The sequence below is a fragment of the Phragmites australis genome, chromosome 3, assembly GCF_958298935.1.
Source record: "Phragmites australis chromosome 3, lpPhrAust1.1, whole genome shotgun sequence".
Taxonomy (NCBI): Eukaryota; Viridiplantae; Streptophyta; class Magnoliopsida; order Poales; family Poaceae; genus Phragmites; species Phragmites australis.
The window spans coordinates 50,260,685-50,285,481 of NC_084923.1; the positions used below are offsets into that span (position 1 = coordinate 50,260,685).

The following is a 24,797-nucleotide window of genomic DNA, read 5'->3' on the forward strand; positions in this document are numbered from 1 at the left end:
AAAAATCCTTAAAATTTGAATAATTTATCCACTTTTGTAATTCACACTCGTCCCTGTTTTAATAATACAAATAAATAAAGAAATTAGGAGATAAATTAACGGATAACGTTATCTTTTTTTTATCCCATCTAAAATCAAACAATAGTATCACTTTCGACATATTCGTTCGTTTAACAATATTTTTATAGTATATCTATGTTTTTATACTTGAGTTTGTGCTTAGTTTTATTATGGCTAATGTTTATGGGCTCGTTGTAGGGCACTGCAAGTGAGTTGAGGATTGCTCGTGGTTCTTTTCCCCGACACATTTTAGCATTGGGGAGCAACCAAGGTTTATGTTACCGAGCTCCGGCGGTAACCGAAAAATCGTGATTACTGCGGTAACCGTTCAAATTTTTAAAAAATTTCGGACAAAATTTATTTGAATAAATTTGAAATTTGTGGAAAAATCGCGATTTTAGCCGCTCGGTAACCGGTCGAATTGGACCAGTTACCGAGCGGTTTTTGCGATTTATTGACTGTTTTTCTCGAATTTTTCGTATTGTCGGTAACCACTCGATTTTGTCAGTAACCGCTCAGTTTTCTCGATTTATCAAGCGGTTTTATCAATTTTTAGTGAAGTTCAACAAAAAAAATCTAAAAATTATCTCAATCTTGTAAAATCAATAACTAATTCATCTGAGCTTCAAATCAAATGAAACAAATTTTTTTCCCTTGTAACATAATCTACATGATAAAAGTATTTATACTCATAAAAAAGTTCAAAATTTCCTATGAGAAAATGTATTTGTTAAATCAAGTTAAATGCATAGTTTACTCTTTGCTAATCCGAAAAATCATGAAACTAATTTTGTTAGTCTTCTTACATGATCCTATATCTTTTAAAAATACATTTAACTCATGAATTAGTTATTGTAACATGCAAGATTGTGTAAATATGTTGCGACTAGATTAATTCATAACTGACCCATCACACCTAAAAAATTAGTGAAACCACTTCTATTAGTTTATTTATACTATGATTTACATAGGAAAAATAATAATAGACATGAAAAAGTTAATTACAATGCTGTTTCTTAACATATTCACTTTATGCTTGTGAAATTTGTAAAAATTATAGAGAAATTAATAAAACTCTAAATAAAGTGAAATCAATTTTAAAGATCCTCTTAAGATACGTTCTATACAAGAAAAATATGTGTTTGTATGTTAAACTTTTCCTAACATGAGTTAATAACTGAGCCGCACGTTTCAATTTTTTTATTTTTTTCATACTTCCTCCCTATAAAATATGATGCAAACGATATTATTTTGAAATTTTTTTTCATAGAAGGTCTTAGAATTAAATCTATTTTTTTTTAATTTTTTTTAAAATTTTTAATTTAAATTCGGTTACCGTTCGATTTCTGAAACTGAGCCGGACAGAGATAGCCGGTTATCGCGATTTTTCTCGGTAACTGTCGAATTTTCGAACCCGGAGCAACTAAGGCCATTAGGCCTATTCTATTACTGTGTTGGGCTGGGCCGGGCCGGGCTGGGCTGGGCCACAGGGCCCGAGCGGGACTACAAGCAAGGCAGGGCGGAAGACGAGGCGAGGGAAGCAGCCGCAGCGACCCGATCTACACCAGCAACAGAAGAAGATGGCGGCGGCCTCACTTGTGTCATCGCTCACCGTGCCCCTCGTCTCCGCCGCCCTCGGCGCCGCCATCGCCCTCGTCTTCCTCGCCGGCTACCTCCGCCGCAAGCGCGGCGCCATCGCCCACATCCCTCCCACCGCCGCCCCCGACCAGCCCAAGCACGTACGCCCCTCCAGCCAGGCCCAGCACAAGAAGGGACACCTCCGCCCGCACCACCACACCGCCGATAAGGTGATCTCCCCCCTTTCCCCCTGTCTCGCAGTACGTGCCTTGCAGTTATACTCGCTCGGTCGCTCAAATCGCCGCATCCATGAGGTCATTTTGGACCGGTGTAACTGTAAACTATCAATTACCCGAGTGTAATGCTCATCCCTAACAGACTATTTAGCGAATACAAGAATCTGCCCCTAAAATTATCTGTGCTCATCAATGACCGAAACAAAATGAAATACTGCTTTGCTTATGGGGTTACAATTATCATGGGATTGAGTACTCATGACTCATAATTGCATATTTCAAACGGTTATTCGTTCTGTTTGCTGCACAACATTCAGATGCATAACATCGTCTTATTAGCTGTATAATTATCTAAGTTATTCCTAGTTCCACGAAGATGAATATATGATTCATCTCAATAAGCTTTTCTTCTAGGATGCTGCGAAGAAGCACCACCATCTTGATGTCAACACCTTGAGGGGGCATACTGACTCAGTCACTGCACTTCACTTCTCCGATGATGGCCATGACCTAGTCACCGGTGAGCTTATTCCAGTTCTCTGGTCCCCATGTTAGCAAGAGCTTTCGTGTTTCATGTGCTGCCTTTTTCACTGTGTACTTTGAAAGCCACATGTTTTGTGTGTAATTTTATTTGACTTGCTTGTATAGCATTACTGATATCTTAGGATTTCTGCCATGGCATCATAGTTCCAGTTTACGAATTTGCCACCTGATCAATCAAGTGTAACTGTTACACCAAATTTGAATACTTACATCTTCGCTGCTTCTTTCGCAGTATGTGCGGATGGAGCTGCGAGAGTATTCAGGATTGATGATACTTCAAGCAAGAGCTTTAAGTAAGATATCTCATTCCATAAAAGTTATATTCTTATTAATAATATTTTAGTGCTGCAAATTTATGGCCCTGTGGGGATGTTTGCAGGATTCTTAGGATAAACTTGCCTGCTGGGGCTCATCCTACCGCTGTTGCTTTCTCAGAGGGTTCATCATCTGTTGTTGTGGCAGCACAGGCTCTTCTGGGCTCATCTCTCTATATGTATGCGGACGTCAGTGCTCCTCCAACTGCAGAAAAGAAGCAGCAGGGCAAGCTTTCTCCGCCTGAAATCAAGTGGAAACACCACAAGATTCATGGCAAGGAGTCAGTTCTGAACCTTGCAGCGGCCCGTGCAACTTATGGGTCCGGTGATGGGAGTACTATACTTATTTCGTGCTCAGAAGGTCTGGTTTGTTCTATTGCTCTTTAGAATGCTTAATAGCTAATAAGATTGTACACTTGCCAGATGTGTTATTCCATAATTGAATTTAGAACGGTCTGCCAGCATAAGCAGCTAAATATGTCATTAAGTATGTGTTTAAACTCTTATTTATACATTCAGAGAGCATATAATTAATTTGACGAAACACACATTTCTTCATCAGTCAGCATGTGGGCACTAGCCACTAGGTCAAGCCCCCCTTGAGTTTTTGTCCCTATTGTATATGCTATTTTCCTTTTTTTCATTTGAATGCAGCCACTGCCATTTCACAAAAGAAAAGTAATGTAATAACGTTGTGGGATTCATTCCAGCTCATAAGGTTTCTTACTTCCCCCCTTTTTGGGAAGTCACGAGGTTCTTAATTCATATTAAGGTTAATTATCCTAAACTATCTGCAGCAACTGATATCAAAGTTTGGCATGGGAAGAGTGGAAAGGAGTTAGGAACAGTTGACACCAATCAGTTAAAAAATAATATGGTTGACATATCCCCAAATGGCCGCTTCATAGCTGCTGCAGCGTTTACTGCTGATGTCAAGGTTAGTTGTGTTGCTAGTCTTTCTTTCCCCTTCTATTTTGGAGAATCAACCTTTTGGATTGAAGACCCTTTGATGATTATATTTTTTAGTTAATTTTCTTCTTTCTTTGAGTTGTCAATGCACTGAAATTGCTCTCCTTTGGAAGACCATTCTTAGCTTTTCTTGTGATATTAGTTGCAAAGTTTGTTGAGATGCAAATTAGATGAACTCCAGTAACTTTTGTACTGCAGAGACTTGTCATTTTGCTCACTTATTGCTTCTTCAGTTATGGTGATATATTTACTTGTTTTTCAGGTGTGGGAGATAGTTTATTGGAAGGATAGCTCTGTGAAGGAGGTTAACAGAGTCATGCAACTCAAGGGTCATAAGGTGATAGTGCCTTCCTGTGTACCTTTTTCTTAGGGGGATGAGTTCCGTTTCCATGGACTGAATCTTACGAGAAACTTATGAGTTCCTTTTATTCAGAGTGCTGTTACCTGCTTGTGCTTTGCTCCGAATTCTGAGCAGATTATTACTGCATCCAAAGATGGTTCCATTCGAGTGTGGAACATTAATGGTATGCTATATCTACTTACCTCCACATCCTTGATGCATTGAAGGCATGTGTTTGTTTTTGGGCTCGTTGCGTCTAATATAATTTTTCTTCAACTTGGCAAATGCTTCACACCAAAGGATAATACATGCATTATTTTTGTTGTGCTTTTGTTCACAAAGATTGAAAGGTCCTTCCGTCCTTTCAGAAGAAACCTAATGATTAGTCAGATATTCCAGTACAAAACGTCCAATTATGGGCTATTCATACCTACTGGCCAAAGTTGTGATTTCCCTGGTTTCTATTTTGTCTTATCTGAAGTTCAGGCTACTCTAGACATTGCCGTTGTACAAGTTGATATGCCCGTCTTATAGTTTTGTAGAACATAATGCTCATCTACTCTTTGCTTATGATCTAATATACATATTCCCCTTCCTTTTTTAGTAAGGTATCACCTTGACGAGGATCCAAAAACCTTGAAAGTTTTCTCAATTCCACTGCATGACTCGAAAGGTTCTGTTTGCCTCTATGATCACATGAGCATCTCTCCTGATGGTAAAGTTCTGGCTGTAACTAGTGGATCAACATTGCAATGGTTATGTGCGGAAACTGTTGCTGTTTTAGATACAGCTGAGAAGGCACACGAAGGTTTGTAATATCCCTATTTGCTAGGCTGAACCCTCAGTTTTTCTATTATTCTTTTTAATTGATACTACTAAGAGTCAGAGGTCCTTTTCCCGACCTGTGATGTATTGCTTGTTCTGTTAAAATATTTAGAGACACTTTTTGGTTAGCCTTGGCACTATGTTCGTCGCACAAAATAAATTATCAGTGAGGTGTCAGGGTGGCAGCAGTTAAGCCAGATGGTGAGTGTTAAGTCTTGGATACTTGAAAGACCTAAATTAGCTCACAGTATCCATGGAATTGTGGGATCTTTTGTCTTTGAGTAGCGACTTATTCTTTCGGCAAAGATACTTATTGTTGGGGATTAACCTGTGAATGAATTCAACACATCGTACTGTAATGGGTCAAAGTCTACATATTATATTCTGACCATCAGGTCCTCCAGCCTAATTGCAGTCTTGTAAAACATGACTATGAAATTCGAGGATTATAACCAAAACTAGCAGAATATGTCTAGGCTTCAGAAGATTGATCATATTTCCTTAGCGAAATTTTAACCTGTTTACTATTGATACAGTTGTTCAATGTAGATATATTGTGCAATAGCTTGCACCTTGTGTTGATTATGATTTGAATTGCCATGTGCAAATCTGTAGCTTGGAATGACATGTTTATTTTTACCATGTACTCAGGTGATATAACTGGCATTGCTTGGGCTCCGCAGACAGTTCCCAATGGTAAGGAGAACTCTCTAAAGTCTAAACTCTTACAATTGTTGCTTAGGAATTACAAATGGTGTGAGTCTTTGTTTGTTTTTTTATTTATAAAATGCTGTATGCTGTATACTGGATGGCTGGATCTGCAGAGTATGCCAATCCTAGTCATGGTAGTGTGCAGTGCAGTTGTGGTCTGATAAACAAACATTTTGCGTCTCTTCATCATTGGCTGTTCTTGGAAGCCATGTTGCGAATGCAATTTCTGTTTCGAGCTAATGCACATGCATTTCACGTAGTGTGTTGTCTGATTCTTGTCACCTTCTATACCTCAAAGTTCTATTTCATCTATCCTTTAGCTTCAAGAATTCCTATCTTGAAAATACCATCCTTCTGAGGAAACATGTGTCTGATTTCTAAATTCCATTACTGCTGATTTCTTCAGGAGGCGTGCCTGGGTTTATTTTAGCGACTGCTGGTGTGGACAAAAAGGTGAAACTTTGGTTAGCTCCAGAGGTTCGTTCAACATGAGTGATATGTTGAATTCTGGCCATTATCTGTAAGACAGCTTACCCAAGGGCACAGAAAGAAAGAAAGAAGAAGGGGAAAGATTCAGGCTTAGCTTAAAACATGGGAAGCTTTTACTTGATATGCACTGAAGCATAGTTCTGTTGCTTTCAGCTTGTGAGGGATAGTTTTTGAGGCCTGACTGATGACAGTCGTGGAACATGGAGAGAGTGTCTGTGCGCACGTGCAGACGATCATCCATCATGGTACTGTAGTTTCTCTATAGATTCTGCTAACCTTTTGAAATAAGCTGAATGTTGTATGTGCTTTTTTATTTAACTGGGATTTGTTGTGTAATCGTACCAATTTGCGTGGTTGCTGCTGCTTCGAATGCTCGAGCCCCATCATGTTTTTTTGGGTGCCACAATGGTCTTGCTATTATGCCAACTTGTTTAAACAATTTTACGGGACAAGGCTGGTGAACTGCCCGTGCAGGCAAGATGACTGTCAGGAGTTGCCGGCGGTCGCTATTCTTCCCACAATACCATGGGATTGCCCGTTGCGAGGAAGAATCTGGCAGCCAAAACTGCATGCGTCTCCGAATGGAATCGGATGGTGAACAAACAAACAAACAAGCCACACCCACATTGTTTGATAGTATTGAACAGAGATTACATCATAAACTAAGCAAAATATTAGTTTATGGGCCCCAAAGCATCATATGGCACATACATTGAGCCGCCATTGAGCGAACAATGCACGGTAAACAACGCGCTTGGAGATCGGATGTTTGAGAATGTCGAATAAAGGGCACACCAAGCCTTGAGACGTACGTTTTCCACCATATATGCCACTATAGATTATTAGTATGAAGTGCGCATACACGGGCATAATTCTTTATCTTGCGTATCTACGAAATGAACTAAACTATCAGCCGATACTATGTCCTCTACGTATAACTTTTCCTGACAAAAAAAAAAAAAACTTGCCACTTATAGTTTTGAAAAATCATTACAGTAGAAAGAGGATGGCTACAATCATTTTATCACTAATATGAATTCTGAGTAAGGAAGGCAATGTAGTAGTACCGATAAGCTCTCTGAAGTAGCTAGTGATTTTCTCTTTCAGCAAAACCTATCCGATCCTAACTTTGCGGTCAGTTTACCACCTGGATAGGAACATATGGAATCCACATTCTTGTGGAGTATGGTCATGTTCCTACCATGAACTAGTTATCAGTCTCCTCCAAATCCTGATAACTTATATTAAATATAGCTTTTTTAAGGGATTATATAAGATATAGTGGATACCCTGCTTGCAAATAATGTTGCTTGCCATCAGCACAGCCATGGAGCTATAGATGCATATCCATGCATTCATCTCCTCTGGATAGCTTTGTTGGCATCTTTACTTTCAGGGATGGCCTAGCTCTTAAGTAGAATGTAGAGCACTGTTCTAGACTTTATCTTCCTTTGCTTCCCATTTTCACAGAAAAAGAAAACACTCCAGGATCCAAATCTTTTCTAAAAACAAAAGATCCAGATCTAATCTATGCTTCTCTTTTGAGAAAGAAAATCTGCTAGCTCGCTTTTGGAATTTGGAGGTCCCTCCAATGTTCTCGAGCTCATCTCGCAAGTTGAATGTTTTTTTGTTTTGTTTTAAGAACCGGTCCCCTTCCTGAAGCCTTCACAGAGGCTATTTGATGGGACTTGTGCGGAACGGGGGCTCGAGCCCCATCGGACCGGCTCCTCCCACGGAGCTCTACCATGGCGCTACGCGCACGTCTGCCAAGTTGAACGTTTTCAAGCCAAAGGTTCCGCTGACCAATCATGAATGATTATATTTTGTTTGTAATCTATTGCTACTTGTGCCTTCTCTTTATTTTAGTTAGAACAACACTTGTATACGGCTATAGAGGAAGATAGTTTGGTACTGATTGAGATAACGAAAAAGCAGAAGCAATATTAGTTACCTATTAGCCCACAGTTTTTTTTCCCGAGCAATTCGAGGGGAGAGGATCCCCACCTACCTTAATATTATTGATCGAAAGAGTTCAGCACAAGCCCACAGTTTTGCAGTCTCTAATTTCTGGCACCTGCTTCTGCAGTATTTTGCGCTATATATTCCGAATAAGAACATGCGTGAAGTTTAGAGCAACAATGGATGTACATTGAAGCAACCAAGACTGGGAATTAAATAATTTTGGTTGATCTTTGTTCTCATATAATATCCACAATGTTTTGTTTCAATATAGCTTATTTCTTTTATAACACACAGTCATACTAGCATGCTGTATGTTGTAAGATCGCTTCATGTAGGAAGATGCATGATATTCAAGGTGCATGAATGAGAATCGAACGATAGCTCAGTTGTTAGAGCCTCTAATTGAAAGGCCATCCACTCGGGTTTAAACCTCCTCAAAGGTTATGTGAGTACTTTACTAAAGTGTTCGGTACTCCATTCTCTTAAAACAAAGACATGTGACGTCGAGTTTTTTTTTCTTTCAAAGTGCATGGATTAGCAAGTCTCTACACTTGTATTCTAAAACTGGAGAAGTGACTACTGTTAGCAATATTGTGGTTGAGGTAACCACGGCTGCCACTATGCTTGTGTGCCGCTTATTATGATACTCTATGATTAAAGTAGCTTCGTTTTCTAAAGCTAGACCCATATGGTTTCTTTTCTTTTTTCTTTATTTTTTTTCTAAAGAGGTGAGCTTTCTCTCTTATGTGTGCTTGGATGCACTTTTCAGCAAGTTAAGATAGTGTTTTCAATCACTTAAACAATGACATGGCGTTAAAAGGGAAAGGTTCCTGTTGAGCTCTTAAAGTCACAAACTGCTTCAGAGACACAACACATGTGATAATTTTCAGTAGCTTTTTAGTCGCCCCTGGCCTCTATCAGGGACACAATGTTTCTCACCTCACCTGACACTCCTAGAAGGAAAGAGAAAGATGGGAACGGGATTATTGGTAGCAGTTTGAGAATAATTTTTTTTTTCTCGAACGCATAGAAGAACTGCTCATCATTATATTAAGAAGAAAAAATATTCCAAAACGAACGAGAGAAAAAAAACAAAACAAAAGCAAAGCAAAAACACAACGCCCCTGAAGGCCTGAAGACGCTAACCTAAAACTTATCTGGACAGGCTAGATTCTGAAACCAAGTCCCGATGATGACTGGCAGATAGTTGTTGTAAGAACCAGCTATAGGTTTGGCTGGTACTGATCCAAGAATGAAATTAAAGGATTGATCTTTGTAATACAAATGAACAGAGGGAGGGCAGGGTTGTTTGTTTATATAATATATATACTGTCGTCGGCTGCATATGGTTGGGTTGTTAAGATGCATCAAGTTTAATTGAAACAGTGATCTCACATCGATGGAGAGAAGAGCAAAGTCATTCATTCAGGGGAGGAGGAGGAGCATGTGATGAATGGAATCCTGATGATTGAGTCAACCAACCCTCCCCATGTGTCCCTCCCTTGTGGTTGACCAGACCACTCGCCAATTCGATATGCTTCCTGCCTTCTACTGCACAGATTAGACAAGTGCCCAAGTTGTTCAGGAGATGGAAAGGGTGAATGCTTGAGTGCATGAGCATCAAGCAACAAATCTACAGCACGATTTACAGTTGCCTCCCCCGGAGTGAACAGATCCATATGCTTTCTACCATCGCTTACGGATGCAGATGGTGTTCCTTCATCATTATCGCGACCGGGTGGGATGGATGGACAATTGGACATGCAGAAAGGCATTGGGAGATGCAGATGCAAACACTCTCCATCATCTTGCTCACAACTCATGGGATGCACGCAGGCAGCTTCTCTGCAGCTGCCGCTTTCTGCTGTCGTATGTGACACTCAAGTTTACTTCCAAAAGATCCAAAAATATGAGAGCCAGGTGCATGGACAATCTTCAAAATCTTTTTTAAATAATATTGGCGATTAAACAAGGTGAATAGATATCTTAACAAATATTTTACGAAATCGATGATTTTCTTCTATTTAAATCACCTAACGTACCTCAAAACTCAAGTGAAAGCAAGAATTAAAAGATATTTTAACAAGAGAAAATCGAGGCAACACGACTCCACGGATAGTTTATGATCCATATGTTATATTTAAGATCAAACCATGTGTCTTAATACTCTAAAGATCACAACTAGTAAAGACGAAAAAAGATAAACACCGAGCAATAAAACTCTCTAAATTGATTGTCTAGAGGCAAGAGAATTTAAGATCCTATCATATAAACGTGTGTATATGAATTTTATATCTCTAACAACAAGAAGAATGATCTCAGAAGGTGCTAAAATTTTAGCTCAAAACAAAAATAAAAATCAAAACTAGAAAAAAAACTTACACACAAAGTAAGAGAACCAAGAGAGTGAAACTAGAAGTAGGGGAATTCAAGCATATAAAACAAAATAAACTTTATTATTCAAAGAGTTCAACTCTATTTTAGACGGATTACAAAGATTTTTCTCTTAAAATTCTCACCTATTATACATGCTAAGCATTCATCATCATCTCCACTAAAACCTTAGCATAATGCTCTTATATAGGTGTTACAAGAGGCTCACTGGTTTATCCTCTCTTATAGCCCTACACCTCTATCTATAGGTCTAGAAAATTTGATCTCTAAGTTTCTTAATTTTTTCCCAAAATACCCCTATCTTATAATACACTTCTACCTACCACCAAGCACATTTTAGTCCATTTTCTTCTCCATTCATCGAACAACTATGACGCCTTTACTACTTAGCTTCGTCTCAATACAAGCTTCGCTATGGTGCCACATACTACTCCAGTCCTCCCATAGTTTTGATGCCAAACCACAAAACTCTAACACGCTTCTTAAAGCATAACTAGTCGCCACTTATTTTCACTTGAAGCAAGCGCTCCGATGATGATGCGTGTCTTCCATCTTGCGATCTTGATCGCCGACAAGTTTCTCCCACTCCTGATCCCTCGGACCGCCTTGTCACTTGCACCGACATCCCCTTCGCTTGACTTCATCAACACGCCATCTTCATCCTCTATTTTATATTTTGCTTGACCTTCATGTGTACATCTAAGATTACTCTTGACTCCACTTAGCCCTCCTTGATCGTCCAGCACTAAACACCCACTTAGCCTCGATTATCTGCTATCTACTGCAAAGTTGCATCCATCACTTACACACTATGAAACAAGCAAGCACAATTTTCACACTTCAAAACATCTCCAGGTTAGCACAAAATCAAAAACTTCAAATCAGATTACATTTTGCAGAAAACGTGAACACCGAATGTTCCGGTGTGTTCTGCTCCTGAACACCGGACCATCCGGTGAGTGTAACATTATCTGTTTTAGATTTTTTTGCTCTATGCAAGAAAAGGTCCGGTGAAAGTTTCCGGTGACCTCATATCCATCACCGGATAATTTGGTGTGTGCCAATCCACCGAACCACCCTCCTGTGCTCTCTCTGTAACAAAAGGTCTGGTGCTTTCTTCAGTGTTACAACACCAGACTATCCGGCATACATAATCAGACTTGGTGCATTGATCTCTAATTTCACCCGAAAAATTACTCTTTACAAGAAATAGTCCGGCGAGTATACACTGCCCACACCGGAACTTCCGATGTGTGTAATTTTTCTACGTATAGAGAATAATTTGCCAATTTCAAATGCCGCCAACTCGAGTTAGACATGAATAAGAATAAGCATCCACAAGCTAACCAAGTTCAAGATGCATCAACTGTTGTCAATACCTCATATATGAAAACTAAGACACTTCTCCACTTGGTTTCACAATCTCTCTCTTGATGAGTGCATTAATAACCCTCAAAGCACAAAGATTTAGGATAGAAGAAGTGAACATCCAAGTGACAAAAAAACTTGAGAAAGAGTAAACACAAATTACTTAGCATAAGACAGATTGCAAAACGCCGAAGAAAGGCAAAGATAAGCCAAAACCACAAAAGATAAAGAAAAGCTCAAAAACTTAAAAACAAATGCTTCCCCTCGATGAATGCACATTTTTCATTTTTCTTGGAGATTTTTTTGCAAATTTTTCTCATTTATCCTCCTTTGTAGCATATTCTCTTCTTTATATGCTCTCTCCCTTTGGCAATGCAAACATCAAAGATAAAATATTATACAATGCATGAATATGCAAACCTAATGAGTTTTCACAAGTATACAACAAAGTATTGGCAAAAGCTAGAAACATCAAAGAGCTCTGGAAAGTAGAAATTAGAGCTCACAATCGCATAGAGGCTAAAAAAGGGACAGTGACACAAGAACATGAAGCTTTATAAGCTAAACCCAAAGAATTGGTTGGCACATTGAAGTTCACATAGCCAAATCATGTTAAAAATGACTACCACATAAGCATCCACTCGTGCCGAGGCAATACAAAGCATTAAGAACTAGCTAACTTCAATCTTAAACTGGGCAAACAAGCATTCATGACAATAAGCTTTGCAAACACACACATATGAAATCAAGACTTAGATTGATCAAGTGATTAAAAAAATTAAACAATTAGGTATATTTCTTTGAATTTCATTTTATCCTCAAATTGCCTCTTATCCAAGTAAAATATCGCGCGACTGGGTACAACAAACACCTTGAGACTTCAAGACAACCATATTGGATCATATTTTAGCACAAGAGACTTGATTTTTAGTCTTAACACAAGCATTGACTAAACCTAAGTAATTACGAACATGATGACCAAGAATGTAACATTTTATAGCCTACATGATTCATAAAATTGCTAAATTTCATCTTAAGGAAAGCAAGCTTGCTTGAAATGTATCATGCCAAAGCATCAAAAAGATGCCTAAGATTAAAATATTGCTGTGCATAACTGCTCAACTTAGTTCAAATTCAAGTCTAGCAATCAAAAATACTAAACACATACAAGTCAAAGCTCAACAACTATAATTATATTACATAATGAAATATAATGCAAATACAACAAAAATAAGATAGAGTATATATAAAGGACAACTTTCCCTCACACAATGTCACATGGATGGCACCTACCAAGCTCTCCTCTCAAATAGGCAAATTTTATAGCATCTAGAGGCTTGGTGAATATATTGGGTAGCTGGTGTTGGGTATCTGTGTAGATCAACTCAATATCTCTCTTCTCATTGTGGTATCTTAGAAAGTGAAATCTCACATCTATGTGTTTAGTTCTAAAATGTTGAACTGGGTTATTGACTAAGCTTATGGCACTGGTGTTATCACTCAAAAGTGATACACTCCTGAAATTCAACCCAAAATCTCTGAAAGTAGAAACCATCCATAAAATCTATGAGCAACAGATATATATTTAGCTTTAGTAGTAGACTGCGCAACGTTAGACTATTTGCGAGAAGACCAACACATAAGAAAAGTACCTAAGAAGTGACAAGTACCAAAGGTACTTTTCCTGTTAATTTTACAACCAGCAAAATCCGCATCCAAAAAACCTCGAAGAGAAAGTGAAGATGAAGCAGAAAACCAAAGCTCATACTCGAGAGTGTGCTTGAGGTAACTCAGAATGTGTTTCACCGCTTGACGGTGAGACATCCTCAGTGAAGCCTAGAAGCGAGCACACAAGCAAACTACGAAGTGGATGTTAGGTCTTATCGCTATCAAGTACAGGAGAGAGCCAATCATGCTCTTGTACTTCTGCTGGTCGACCTACTCGTCATCTTCATCTGGATCAAGCACGGTCGAGGTAGCCATCGATGTTTCTAAGAGCTTCGCATCACTCATGTCGAACTTCTTTAGCAAATCCTTAGTGTATTTTGTCTGGTGGACGAATGTGCCTTGCTTTCATTGCTTGATTTGCAGCCCAAGAAAGAAGTTGAGATTGTCCATCATCGATATCTCGAACTCCCTACTTATAGTTTCTGCAAACTTAGCCACAAGTGCATGATAAGAGCTACTAAAAATGATATCATCCATATATATCTGAACAAATAAGAAATTATTGCCATGCCTGAGAGTGAATAAAGTTTTATCAACTGACCCCATCACATATCCATGCTCTAGCAAGAAAGACCTAAGCCTATCATATCGAGCTCTAGGTGCCTGCTTAAACCCATACAAAATATTTCTAAGCTTGTAAACTCTATGTAGGTATTTGGGGTGCTCAAAGCTTAGGTGTTGCCTAACATAGACCTCTTCCTAAACGAAACTATTTAGAAAAGTACTTTTGATATACATTTGATATAACTTGAAATCCTTAGATGCCGCGAATGCAAGAAAGATTCTAATTGCTTCTAGCCTAGCTACGAGTGCAAAGGTCTTTCCAAAGTCTATCCCCTTAACCTGAGTGAAACCCTGAGCCACTAGTCTAGCCTTCTTTCTCACTACAGACCTATCCTCCCTTATTTATTTTTGAAAACCTATTTATGCATATAATGTGAACATTAGGGGTGGCTCTACAAGGATCTAAGCTTGATTTCTCTCAAAATTTCAAGCTCTTCATGTATGTCATTGACCCAACTTGAATCAGATAAAGCATATCCAACATCATGGGGCTAAAAAGAAGTGACGAATGTAGAATCGGTAAAATGAGCATGAGAAGCAGTCTTGGACCCCATTACCCTCTCATCAAGATCTCCGATCATCATGTGTGGAGGGTGTCACTGCTAAATGTGTTGAGGAGCCTCACACCTAGAGGTGGACTCCCCCTCAACCTGTGCTAGTGCAGGCTCAAGATCAGCTAAAGTGGAAGTAGATGCTGCAGGACCCTTTGGTGAAGTAGAAGAAGCAAGAGCCAGCTCTAGAGTAAGTGTGGTAGAGGAAAGTAGTGGATCATCCTCGTCAACACTAAGAGCTAGAAGGTCGCTATCTACAAAGATGCTCTCGCTCATCTCTTGATTATCTGCACACTCAAAAATTGAACTAGCATAGGGGGTTGACTCATCAAAAGTCACATCACAAGATTCTACGATAGTGTTAGTGTCAAGATTGTAAAACATGTAAGAATGACTATGAAGAGAATACCCTAAGAAAATGCCATCGGAAGATCGCGACTCGAACTTGTCAAGATCGCCACACTTTAGGATGAAGCACGGACACCAAAAAACTCTCAAATGTGAAATCTTCAGGTTCCTCCCAAAGCACAACTCATAACAAGTCAAATTCAAGATCGAGCGCAAGAAAATCCGATTTGAGATGTAGCACATTGTGCTAATAACCTTAGCCCAAAACTTTCTAGAGTCCTATGTTCGTCGAACATCGCCCTAGCCATCTCAACCAAAGTCTTGTTCTTTCTCTCAACCATGCCATTCTACTAAGAAACGTGTGGGGCAGAAACTAATGCTCAATGCCATTCTCAAGATAGAAAGCATCAAATAGATAGTTCTTGAACTCGGTGCCATTATCACTGCGAATTGCTTTCAATGTACCAAGGAGTTCCTTAAACAATCTCAAAGCTAAGCTCTAAAAGTGTGAGAATACTTCATCCTTTCTCACAAGAAAGAAGATTCAAGAATAGCGAGAGAAATCATCAACAATGACAAGAACATACCGCTTTTCTCCCGCTGAACGAACTCGAGAAGGACCAACAGTGTCCATATGGAGAAGTTCTCCCAGTCGTTCAGTCATCCCCAGATTGACTAGTGGGCGTGAGGCAACAACTATATTTCCATACCGACAAGGAGCACAAACAAAATTCTTCTCAAACTTGAGCTTGAGCAATCCTCAGATCAAGCCTATGGCACTCAAACGAGTAAGCAAATTAAAGCTCATGCACCCTAGTCTCCTATGCCACATCCAAAGCTCAGAAGAAAGTTGATCAATCAAGCAACGAGAAGAACCAAAAGACTCAGAAAAAATCAACTCTAAAAACTCTCCTAACTTGAGAAATCTTGCAAATCAAAGCGCCAGAAGAATTGAGAACACTCTAGAAGTATCGCGTTTGAAACGTACTTCCAAGTCCTCATTCAACAACTGAGATAAAGATAGAAGGTTGTATCCCAGATGCTCCACCAAAGCTACATCCTTGAGAGTGAAAGTCTCATTCACTTTTATCATATCTTTGGCTTTCACCCTTCCTTTCTGATCATCCCCGAATGTGATATACTCGTGTGGCTTCACGGAGTGAGGCTGGAGAACCATGATGAATCTCCGGTCATGTGGCATGAACAACCGAAATCAATGAGCCACTTGTTCTCATGGCCTCTGCCTGCCACATCGGAAGGATCCAGCTTGGGGTCGTTGTCGTCATTTTTGTCATCTGCTATGAAACAGAGTCCAGTGAAGTCCTTGGCCTTTTTCTTGTTTTTTTGCTTGCGGTTCATCCTCCTTTGAGCTCTCCTCATCGTTGGAAGAAGTGTCGATGTCGCTAAGAGCCGCCACGAACACCCAAGAAGCCGTCTTGGCCGCCTTCTTGGCCATCTTGTCATGATTCTTCTTGAAGAAGTGCTTCTTATTCTTATTCTTATTCTTATGCTTGTTGTAGTCGTGGTCGTCGTCCTCCCTCTTTTTGAACTTAGGGTAGTCCTCCTTGAAGTGTGTAGTGTCACCGCACTCAAAGCATGCACGAGAACCAACCATCTCTGATCTCGACGATTGTTGTAGAAGCGGGTGAACTTCTTCACGATCAGCGTAAGGTCCTCACCATTCAGCGTGTTCACCTGCTCCTCTGTGACAAAAACCAAGGAAGACAAAACAAATCCACTCGATGAAGTGTTAGCACAAGAAAAGCCAGCTGCAGACTGATTGCCACCACCAAGTCTGGAAACCAACGCCATGTTCTGAGACAGAGAATTTCCGAAACCGATCCAAGCCACCCTGACTATCTCGATGGATTTGAGCTTGCTGAAGAGCTCATCACAAGTCAACGTGTTATAACTTAAAGATTCTTCAATACTTAAGATCTTCACTTCCCATATGCTACGGTCAAGAGCATAGAGAAGCTTGATCGCTCTCTTGTAGTCAGAATAGGGCAAAACACCAGTTGATTGAAGATTGCTAATAATTTCATCAAAGCAAGCAAACATTGCATCCAAGGACTCTCCGGGGCCTTGCACAAATACTTGGTATTCTTGGTTGTATGTGCTTTGACGTCTGGCCTTAATCTAATTAGTGCCTTCATGAAAGACACTCAGAGTATTCTAGATCTTCTAGGCAGTACAGAGGTGTTGGACCCTGTCAAACTCATTCCGACTCAGGCTAGTTAACAAAATATTTCTGGCCTTATTGTTAGCCTCATACTGTCCGATTTGAATCTGAGTCGTGCAAGCATTAGGGATCTTGTAGTTGGAATCAACTACTTCCGCATATTATATTTCCTTGGCTTAGAAGATAAGCCTTCATGCACACCTTCCAGTACGAAAATTATGACCATCAAACAGCGGAATCTTTCCACTTCTCTCCATATCGCCTACGGATCACAAAGCCAGTTAAGGTCAATAAGTGATCAAACCGTCTCTGATACCAATTGTAGAAATGAGATTGGCGACAGAGGGGGTGTTGAATAGGCGTCTTAACAAATTTCTTACGAAATTGATGACCTTCTCCTATTTGGATCACCCAACGTATCTCAAAACTCAAGCGGAAGTAAAAATCAAGAGAATTTTTAACAATAGAAAATCGAGCCAACATGACTCCACAGATGATATATAAATCATAAGTTTCATTTAAGATCAAACTATGTGTCTTAGCACTCGAAAGATCACAACTAGCAAAGAAACAAGGAAAGATGAACACCGAGCAATGAAACTCTCCAAACTGATTGTCTAGAGTCAAGGAAATTCAAGATCCCATCACATAAGTGTGTGTATATGAATTTTATGTTTCTAGCAACAAGAAAAATGATCTCATAAGGTGCTGAAATTTTAGTCCAAAAACAAAAACGAAAATCAAAACCGGAAAAGAAAAACTTGCACACAAGGCAAGTGAACCAAGAGAGTGAAACTAGAAGGAGAAGAATTCAAGCACATAAAACAAAATAAACTTCATTACTCGAAGAAGTCAGCTCTATTTTAAGTGGATTATAAAGATTTTTCTCTTAAAACTCTCACATATTACATATGCTAAGCATTCATCTTCCTCTCCACTAAAACCCTAGCATAATGCTCTCATATAAGTAGCACAAGGGGTTCAAATGGCTGGTGCCCCCACCCCTCTATTTATAGGCATAGGAAAGTTGATCCCTAAATTTTCTAGTTTTTTCTCAAAATACACATCTTTTGTATTACACTTCTACATACCACTGAGGACATTTTAGTCCATTTTTTCTCCATTCATCGAACTGCTGCGGCACCTTTATAACTTAGCTTCATCTCGGCGCAAGCTTCGCGATAGTACCACGTATTCCTCTAGTCCTCCTATGGCTTTGAGGCCAAACCGTGAAACCCTAACACGTTTCTCAAAGCGTGACTAGCCACCACTTGCTTCCACCTGAAACAAGCGCTCTGATGATAATACGTGTCATCCATCTTGCAATCTTGATCGTCAGCAAGTCTCTCCCGCTCCTGATCCCTCGGACCGTCTTGTCACTTGCACCGACATCCCCTTCGATTGACTTTGTCAACATGCCATCTTCATCCTCTGTTTCATATTTTGCTTGACCTTCATGTGTACAACTAAGATCACCCTTGACTCCGCCTAGCCCTCCTTAATCGTCTGGCACCAAGCACCTGCTTAGTCTCGATCACCTGCCGTCGACCGCCAAATTGTATCTATCACCTACACACTATGAAACAAGCTAACACATTTCTCCACACTCCAAAACATCTTCAGGTTAGTACAGAATAAAAAAACTTCAACTCAGAGCACATTTTGCAGAAAACGTGAACACCGAATGTTCTGGTGTGTTTTGCTTCTGAACACCGGATCTCATGTCCATCACCAGAAAAGGTCCGGTGAAAGCTACCAGTGATCTCATGTCCATCACCAGATAATCCGGTGTGTACCAATCCACCAAACCACCCTCCTGCACCCTCTCTGTAACAAAAAGTCCGATGCTTTCTTTGGTGTTCATACTTACAGCACCAGACTATCCGGCGTACATAATCAGATTTGATGCTAAAAATCTCCCCCCTGTAGAAAATACTCTGGCACCCTCAAAATCTATCACCGGATCATTCAGTGTTTGCTTTCATTTCTATTTTAGCACTAAAAATGGTCCGGTGATATCCTCCGGTATAGCCACCACACTCACCGGACCTTCCGGTGCATTGATTTCCAATTTCGTCCGAAAAAATTGCTCTCTATAAAAAATAGTCCGGCGAGTATACACTGCTCACACCGGAACATACGATGTTCACACCGAGACTTTTGGTGTGTGTAATTTTTCTACATACAAAGAAGAATTCACCAATTTCAAACACCGTCAACTCGAGTTAGACATGAACAAGAACAAGTATACACAAGCTAACCAAGTTCAAGATATATCAATTATTGTCAATACCTCATTATATAAAAATCAAAACACTTCTCCACTTGATTTCTCACTTTTCTACTTCCCTTCTTTTATAGCGTTAGTCGCATGTTTGTGTACTGACTTATGAAGAATTTTATGATCCATGAGTAAGGATCTGTCTGTCTGTTTGGCTTTCAGCTTCAGATTCTTCTAGGGATAAAAGGCACAGGCATCCTTTTGTTACAAAGGATCGATCGCGAGAATTCAGAGCATCCTGAGATCTCAATGGTAGAGCCCACAGTCGACTTGTGACACCACCAAATATGGATGATCCTTGCCCATACCATTTCAGTTGCCATTTCCTACAAGTAAAGTTGCAAATTGCCCATCAAAGTTTGAGAACGGGGACAGCACTTGGTATACGGTTGCTCTCAGATCAGATGCCTGCCGACAGCAGAAGCCGGCAAGGAGCTGAGACACAAACGTTGCTTTCGGCTGCCACACACCCCCAAGCAACATCCATCATGGACAAGAATAAAGCAGGCACTACATATTTGCAAGAGAATTCTAGGACTAGGAGTCATCTGTTTCTTACTACTGGAGTTGATCACTACCAGGAGTCATCTTTCTTTAATTTGTACATCAAGATTCCATCCCTCCCCAATTAATTACCACAAAATACATGGAGATCAACTAGCAAAAAGAAACAAATAAAAAACTTGAAACAGCGCAGCCCAAATCTGTCGCTCTATCGATCAACATCTTGCCCTCGTCGTAGTTGATTTCTGATCGGACGGTCTACGCGCATGAGCTTACTGTTCCATTGCCATTGCCTTGGCAGCTGCCGTCGGCCGCGCCGGCGGTGTCCTCCACGCCGTTCAAGTTGCCCTCCATCAGCTGCCGGTGGACGGCGAAGAGCGCGCGGCAGCTCATCTCCTTCTCGAAACGCCACACGTAGTTCAGCCCCACGAGGAGCTCGACGACCGCAGCATCCACCTTGTCACGGTCGGCCAAGTGCAGCGTCTGCAGCAGCAGCACGTTGCCCCCGCCGCCGCACCTCGCCGTCACGTCCGCCGACTTATTCCTCTGCTCGAAGCTGCGCTCCGCCTGCCACCGCATCGTCGCGTGCGCCATCGGGGCCAACCACTCCAGGATCCCCGCCAGCGCAGCGCGCCACTGCCCGGCCAGCCCCGGGTCGGCGGCGGGCACCGTGCCGCGCAGACGCGCGCGAAGCTGCGCGCGCACGCTCGCTGTGAGCATGCCGTACAGCTCGTCCCGCTCGTCGGGTCCCACTAGCCGCGGCGACCGTGCCATCCGCTCGATCGAGATCACCAGCCCGGCGTATCGCGGCGCCAGCGCGGCCGCGCCCAGCGTCCCCGGCGGGGGCGATAGCGCCGCCGCGCTGTTCTCGAAGAAACCGTCCCGTTTCGAAGCGAGGCTCTGGTCGAACAGCAGCCCCTCCATTGACATGGACTTCCGCGCCAGCGGCAGCGGGGACTGCGCGTCGGCGGACGGGTGTACAGCCGAGGAGAGTGTCAGGCTGCGGTACAGCGGTGGGTGGCGCTGTTCGTGGCCGGCGCCGAAGACGAGCTTGATGCGCGCGAGGGTGGTGAATGCCGAACGCGCCAGCGATGCGACGACGGCGTCGAAGGTGCAGCCCCAGAGGGATGTCTGCTTGAGGTGCTTCACCTCCTGCTTCTTGGAGAATATCAGCTGCTGCTGCTCGGCCGCCACAGAGATCTTACTCGCCGACAGGCTGCTGCGATGGCATCCGCCGCCGTTGCCGCTATGGAGGAGCTTGCGGAGGCCGTGCTCGGCCTCGGCCAGCTCCTCCATGGTTCTGCGGAGCGCGGAAGTGCTGGCCACCTGCTTGTCCATCTTGTGCGCCCTCGTCTCCATCTCCTTCCAGCTGGCCGCCGCCCACCGTTGCCGGTCGCGGCCGGTGTCGGCGAACTCCAAAAATGCGCTCCTGAACTCGCGGAGGCTGGGGTCGGCGCAGCGCGCGGCGAGCGCGGCGACGGAGTCGGACGCAGCGCGGAGCGCGTCGACGAGCTCGGCGCAGGCGAGACCGAGGAGGAAGTCATCGTCGTCGGAGACGACCTTGCGAACGCCGTCTAAGTTGATGGTCTCGTGGCGGAGGCGCGCGAGCGCGGCGTCCCCGATGGCGCGCCACATGTGGAGGAGCTTGGACATGAGGCTGGCGACCTCGAAGGCGAGGATGCCGACGCTGCTCTTCTTGGGGCCCGGCAGCGCTGCCGAGGACTTTGCAGAGGACATGGCTGAGCGGACCTTGGTGAGCCATGACTCCAGAGCCATGGGCATCCCCTCTCGCTGTCTCTGCTGCTATGGATATGATATCAATGGAAGCGAGAACCAGCTAGCACCACCACCAAGATGAAGAAGAGGAGGAGGAGGAAGAAGAAAGCAAGAGGCAACTACTTGCAATGATTTATGCTGCAAGTGCTAATAAGCTCCGAGCTCGCAGTTGCTAGGAAGAAAGTAGACGCTCAGAATGGAAGGTGTTTGAGGTAAATAGTTGGACAGAAATGGGCCTTGCTAAGTCAAATGTGATATAGTTCCTAGTTCCTACTAAAACAGTAACTAGATATATAGTGGGCATGAAAAGAAAAGGAGACAATGAAGACCATATATCAGAGTAGTCTTGAAAGTAAACAAATGGTTTAAACTAGCTTAGAATTTTTTGACACTCTATAAATGTTGTTGAGATGAAGATCTGGACTCGTAGAAGAAGGTGACGTGCTAGAGTGGGGAATGGGACCATGTTTTTTTTGTCATGTGGAGCTTCAGTACGTTTCCAAGCGAGTTGAATTTATAAACTCAACCTTTTCTCGAGAGGAATCAAACTCAACATTTATAAGCAAGGCGCCCTATACGGACGTAATTCAGTTGCATTATATGGTTGAGTGGCTATTTGAGAGTGAAAGAAACGGGTGATGATATCCGCCTGAAAAATGAGGGGGTTTTCAGTTGACGAAGGACAACCGTTGGATTTGGATCGTGTGCTCCTCCTCTCTTTTGTTTCCTCGTGTTTGTTTCTTCTCCTTGTGCGCTGATGTGAAGAGCTCCCTTGCATGCCCGCCTGCTGTGTCTTCAGCACCTCTCTCACCACCGGATCCGCTCTCGCCGCCCACCACCATCCTAACCAATCCATTTTTACATGCTCATGTGGCTAAATGTTCACCACGTGCCAATTGTCTTTCACCATCCGTGCCGCCCTGGTCACCTCACCACTCCGCTCGCCGCACACCTCCTCTACTGTGCCTACCAGGACCATCTTTCTAAGCTCGACAACCAATCGGTGAAAACGCCCAGAAGCAAACCCTGCCGCTAACCCTAACCAGTCGACGGTGAAGATGACCGGCGACCGAGAGAGTTCCCATTTGCGGGCGTCTGAATATTAAGAAGCATGGAAAGAAAAAGAGGGGTTTGCAAGGTGTGGTCATGAATGCATACTGATCGAGGTGAGGTTAACAGCTGGTGGCTGGGCTGATTACGAAGCATTTTGGAGTATAATTGAAGGTGGTGACGGTGCATCCATCTATGTTTGTCCGTCGATCCATCCATCTGCATCATCTTTCGATTTGACCTCAGCTGGTCTCATCACCTATCTATCAACATGCGCACCTGAAAAGGCCACGCCACACCACACCACACCACACATGGTTGCTGCCTGCCCAGCTCCACCTGCGATCTGGCTATATATCTGCGTCAGTGCGTGTTATTGTTCCTCCGATTTTAAAAGACATCTGAATCCATCCGAGATTTTCTTTCAGTCACCAACAGGGATTAAATGTACGGTGACAGTGAGAGACGGATCGGTTAGCGAATCGGTTTGTATCTATAAAGATGCACGAAACTCAGGTCAACCATGCATACATCCAGAAACAAGAAAATGAATGAAACTAGACTAGATGGAGTAGAGCACTAGAGCCTCATTCATTTGTCAATTAGATGGTCTAGCCACGGTTCCGTTCCGTATTGTATCGTATGATACCATCACAAGGACCGATCGATCGTTGCCATGTAAAGAAGATGGGAATTATTAAGGTCTCTTCAATTTGTCAACCATAGCATGGTATACTATGATGCAATCCACTTACTAGTTGTAGTCGTGCTGCTTTCTTGGCTTGCACTCCTTGATATATATGCTACCCGGCCTTTTGACCCCATTCTTTCTTCTTCCCTGGTGCGCCAACAGCAAGGCCATGATGATGACGATAGCTAGCAAGCACAGAGGACGACAGACAATATACTGTTGCCAACATCCAAGCTGGTTAGGAAATTCTTGGTTTTGCGAGCGATATCAAGCTCATATAATATAGCACAAAATAAATAGGATATTGTTGCCAGTGTATTACAATCTTACTCATCCAATATATCTTTTCGGCCGTAACTAATTGGCCCAAAATTGATAGCATGGAACGGATTGCTTCCTTGCCTTATCAACATCACTCTAACACAACAACCGGATGAATTTCACTGGAATTTGAATAAAGATGGAAAGTTCTCAGTGAATTCACTCTATCGAGTGATGCACCTAACATGAACAAAACTATGAAAATTAAAAGTACCTGTAAAAATTAAAGTGTTTCTATGGTACCTACGAAAGTGCGTACTACTAACAAAAGATAATCTAATCAAAAGATAATATCAAGATAGTCAAAAGTATTACTTTGTTATAAAAATGAGACAATTAAGCATATTTTTTATTGTTGATGTCAAGATAGTCAAAAGTGTTACTTCTGTTACAAAAATAAGAAAATAAGCATATTTTTTATTGTTGATTTGCAAGATCTGTATGTTTTATCATTCAAGTGGCATCGACCCTTTTCCCACCGTGTAGTATTTCAATTATCTTTAGAAATTGGCTTGGTGATCTTAGTAAACACTTAGAAAGTTATTATAATGGTAGCGACGACAACTTTGTGTTGATCGTTATGGCTATACAGAAATAATATTGTCTTTAATAAGAGAAAAAATAGCTCTACTATATAGGTTATTTATACATTTATACACTGACTTCGTACATAGGTTGTGCTGCAGCAGCAAGAGCATCGTCATATCATTGCATTGGCATGTAATACATTGGAGCCGGCGGGCAGTCAAGAACTTCTTTATCCAATTTTATTTATACATTTATACGCTGGCTCCATACATAGGTTGTGCTGCAGCAGCAAGAGCATTGGCATGCAATACACTGGAGCCGGCGGGCAGTCAAGAACTTCTTTATGCAATTTGGATGACAATCTAGGCTTTAGATTGATGCTACTCAGGCTGCAAGCTGGGTATGGTCTTATGTTATTGCTACTTTTGTTGTTTCTTTTTCTTTCTTTGACTATGTGTTGCATTGGCATGCTTCTTTATTGAGT

At 41.9% G+C, this 24,797-nt stretch overlaps 2 protein-coding genes across 2 annotated transcripts; one reads left to right on the forward strand and one right to left on the reverse strand.

The window, feature by feature from the left end:
* Positions 1-1,367: 1,367 nt before the first annotated feature.
* Positions 1,368-6,456, forward strand: LOC133913832 (uncharacterized). Its single transcript, XM_062357103.1, has 10 exons — positions 1,368-1,868; positions 2,289-2,394; positions 2,650-2,710; positions 2,797-3,092; positions 3,529-3,668; positions 3,963-4,037; positions 4,134-4,224; positions 4,645-4,848; positions 5,517-5,561; positions 5,983-6,456. Exons 1-10 carry the CDS (start codon positions 1,641-1,643, stop codon positions 6,066-6,068), a joined length of 1,332 nt encoding a protein of 443 aa, XP_062213087.1. The 5' UTR covers positions 1,368-1,640; the 3' UTR covers positions 6,069-6,456.
* Positions 6,457-19,972: 13,516 nt separating this feature from the next.
* Positions 19,973-24,768, reverse strand: LOC133913835 (uncharacterized). The gene has a single exon (XM_062357107.1). It carries the CDS (start codon positions 21,727-21,729, stop codon positions 20,206-20,208), a length of 1,524 nt encoding a protein of 507 aa, XP_062213091.1. The 5' UTR covers positions 21,730-24,768; the 3' UTR covers positions 19,973-20,205.
* Between the last annotated feature and the right edge of the window lie 29 nt (positions 24,769-24,797).

Bases quoted from the DNA above. Each gene is read 5' to 3' on its own strand.
- LOC133913832 (XM_062357103.1), top strand. From the start codon at position 1,641: ATGGCGGCGGCCTCACTTGTGTCATCGCTCACCGTGCCCCTCGTCTCC. The intron at 2,395-2,649 runs GTGAGCTTATTC...CTTCTTTCGCAG, and splicing joins TGGCCATGACCTAGTCACCG to TATGTGCGGATGGAGCTGCG. The intron at 4,225-4,644 runs GTATGCTATATC...TTCCTTTTTTAG, and splicing joins TCGAGTGTGGAACATTAATG to TAAGGTATCACCTTGACGAG.
- LOC133913835 (XM_062357107.1), bottom strand. From the start codon at position 21,729: ATGCCCATGGCTCTGGAGTCATGGCTCACCAAGGTCCGCTCAGCCATG.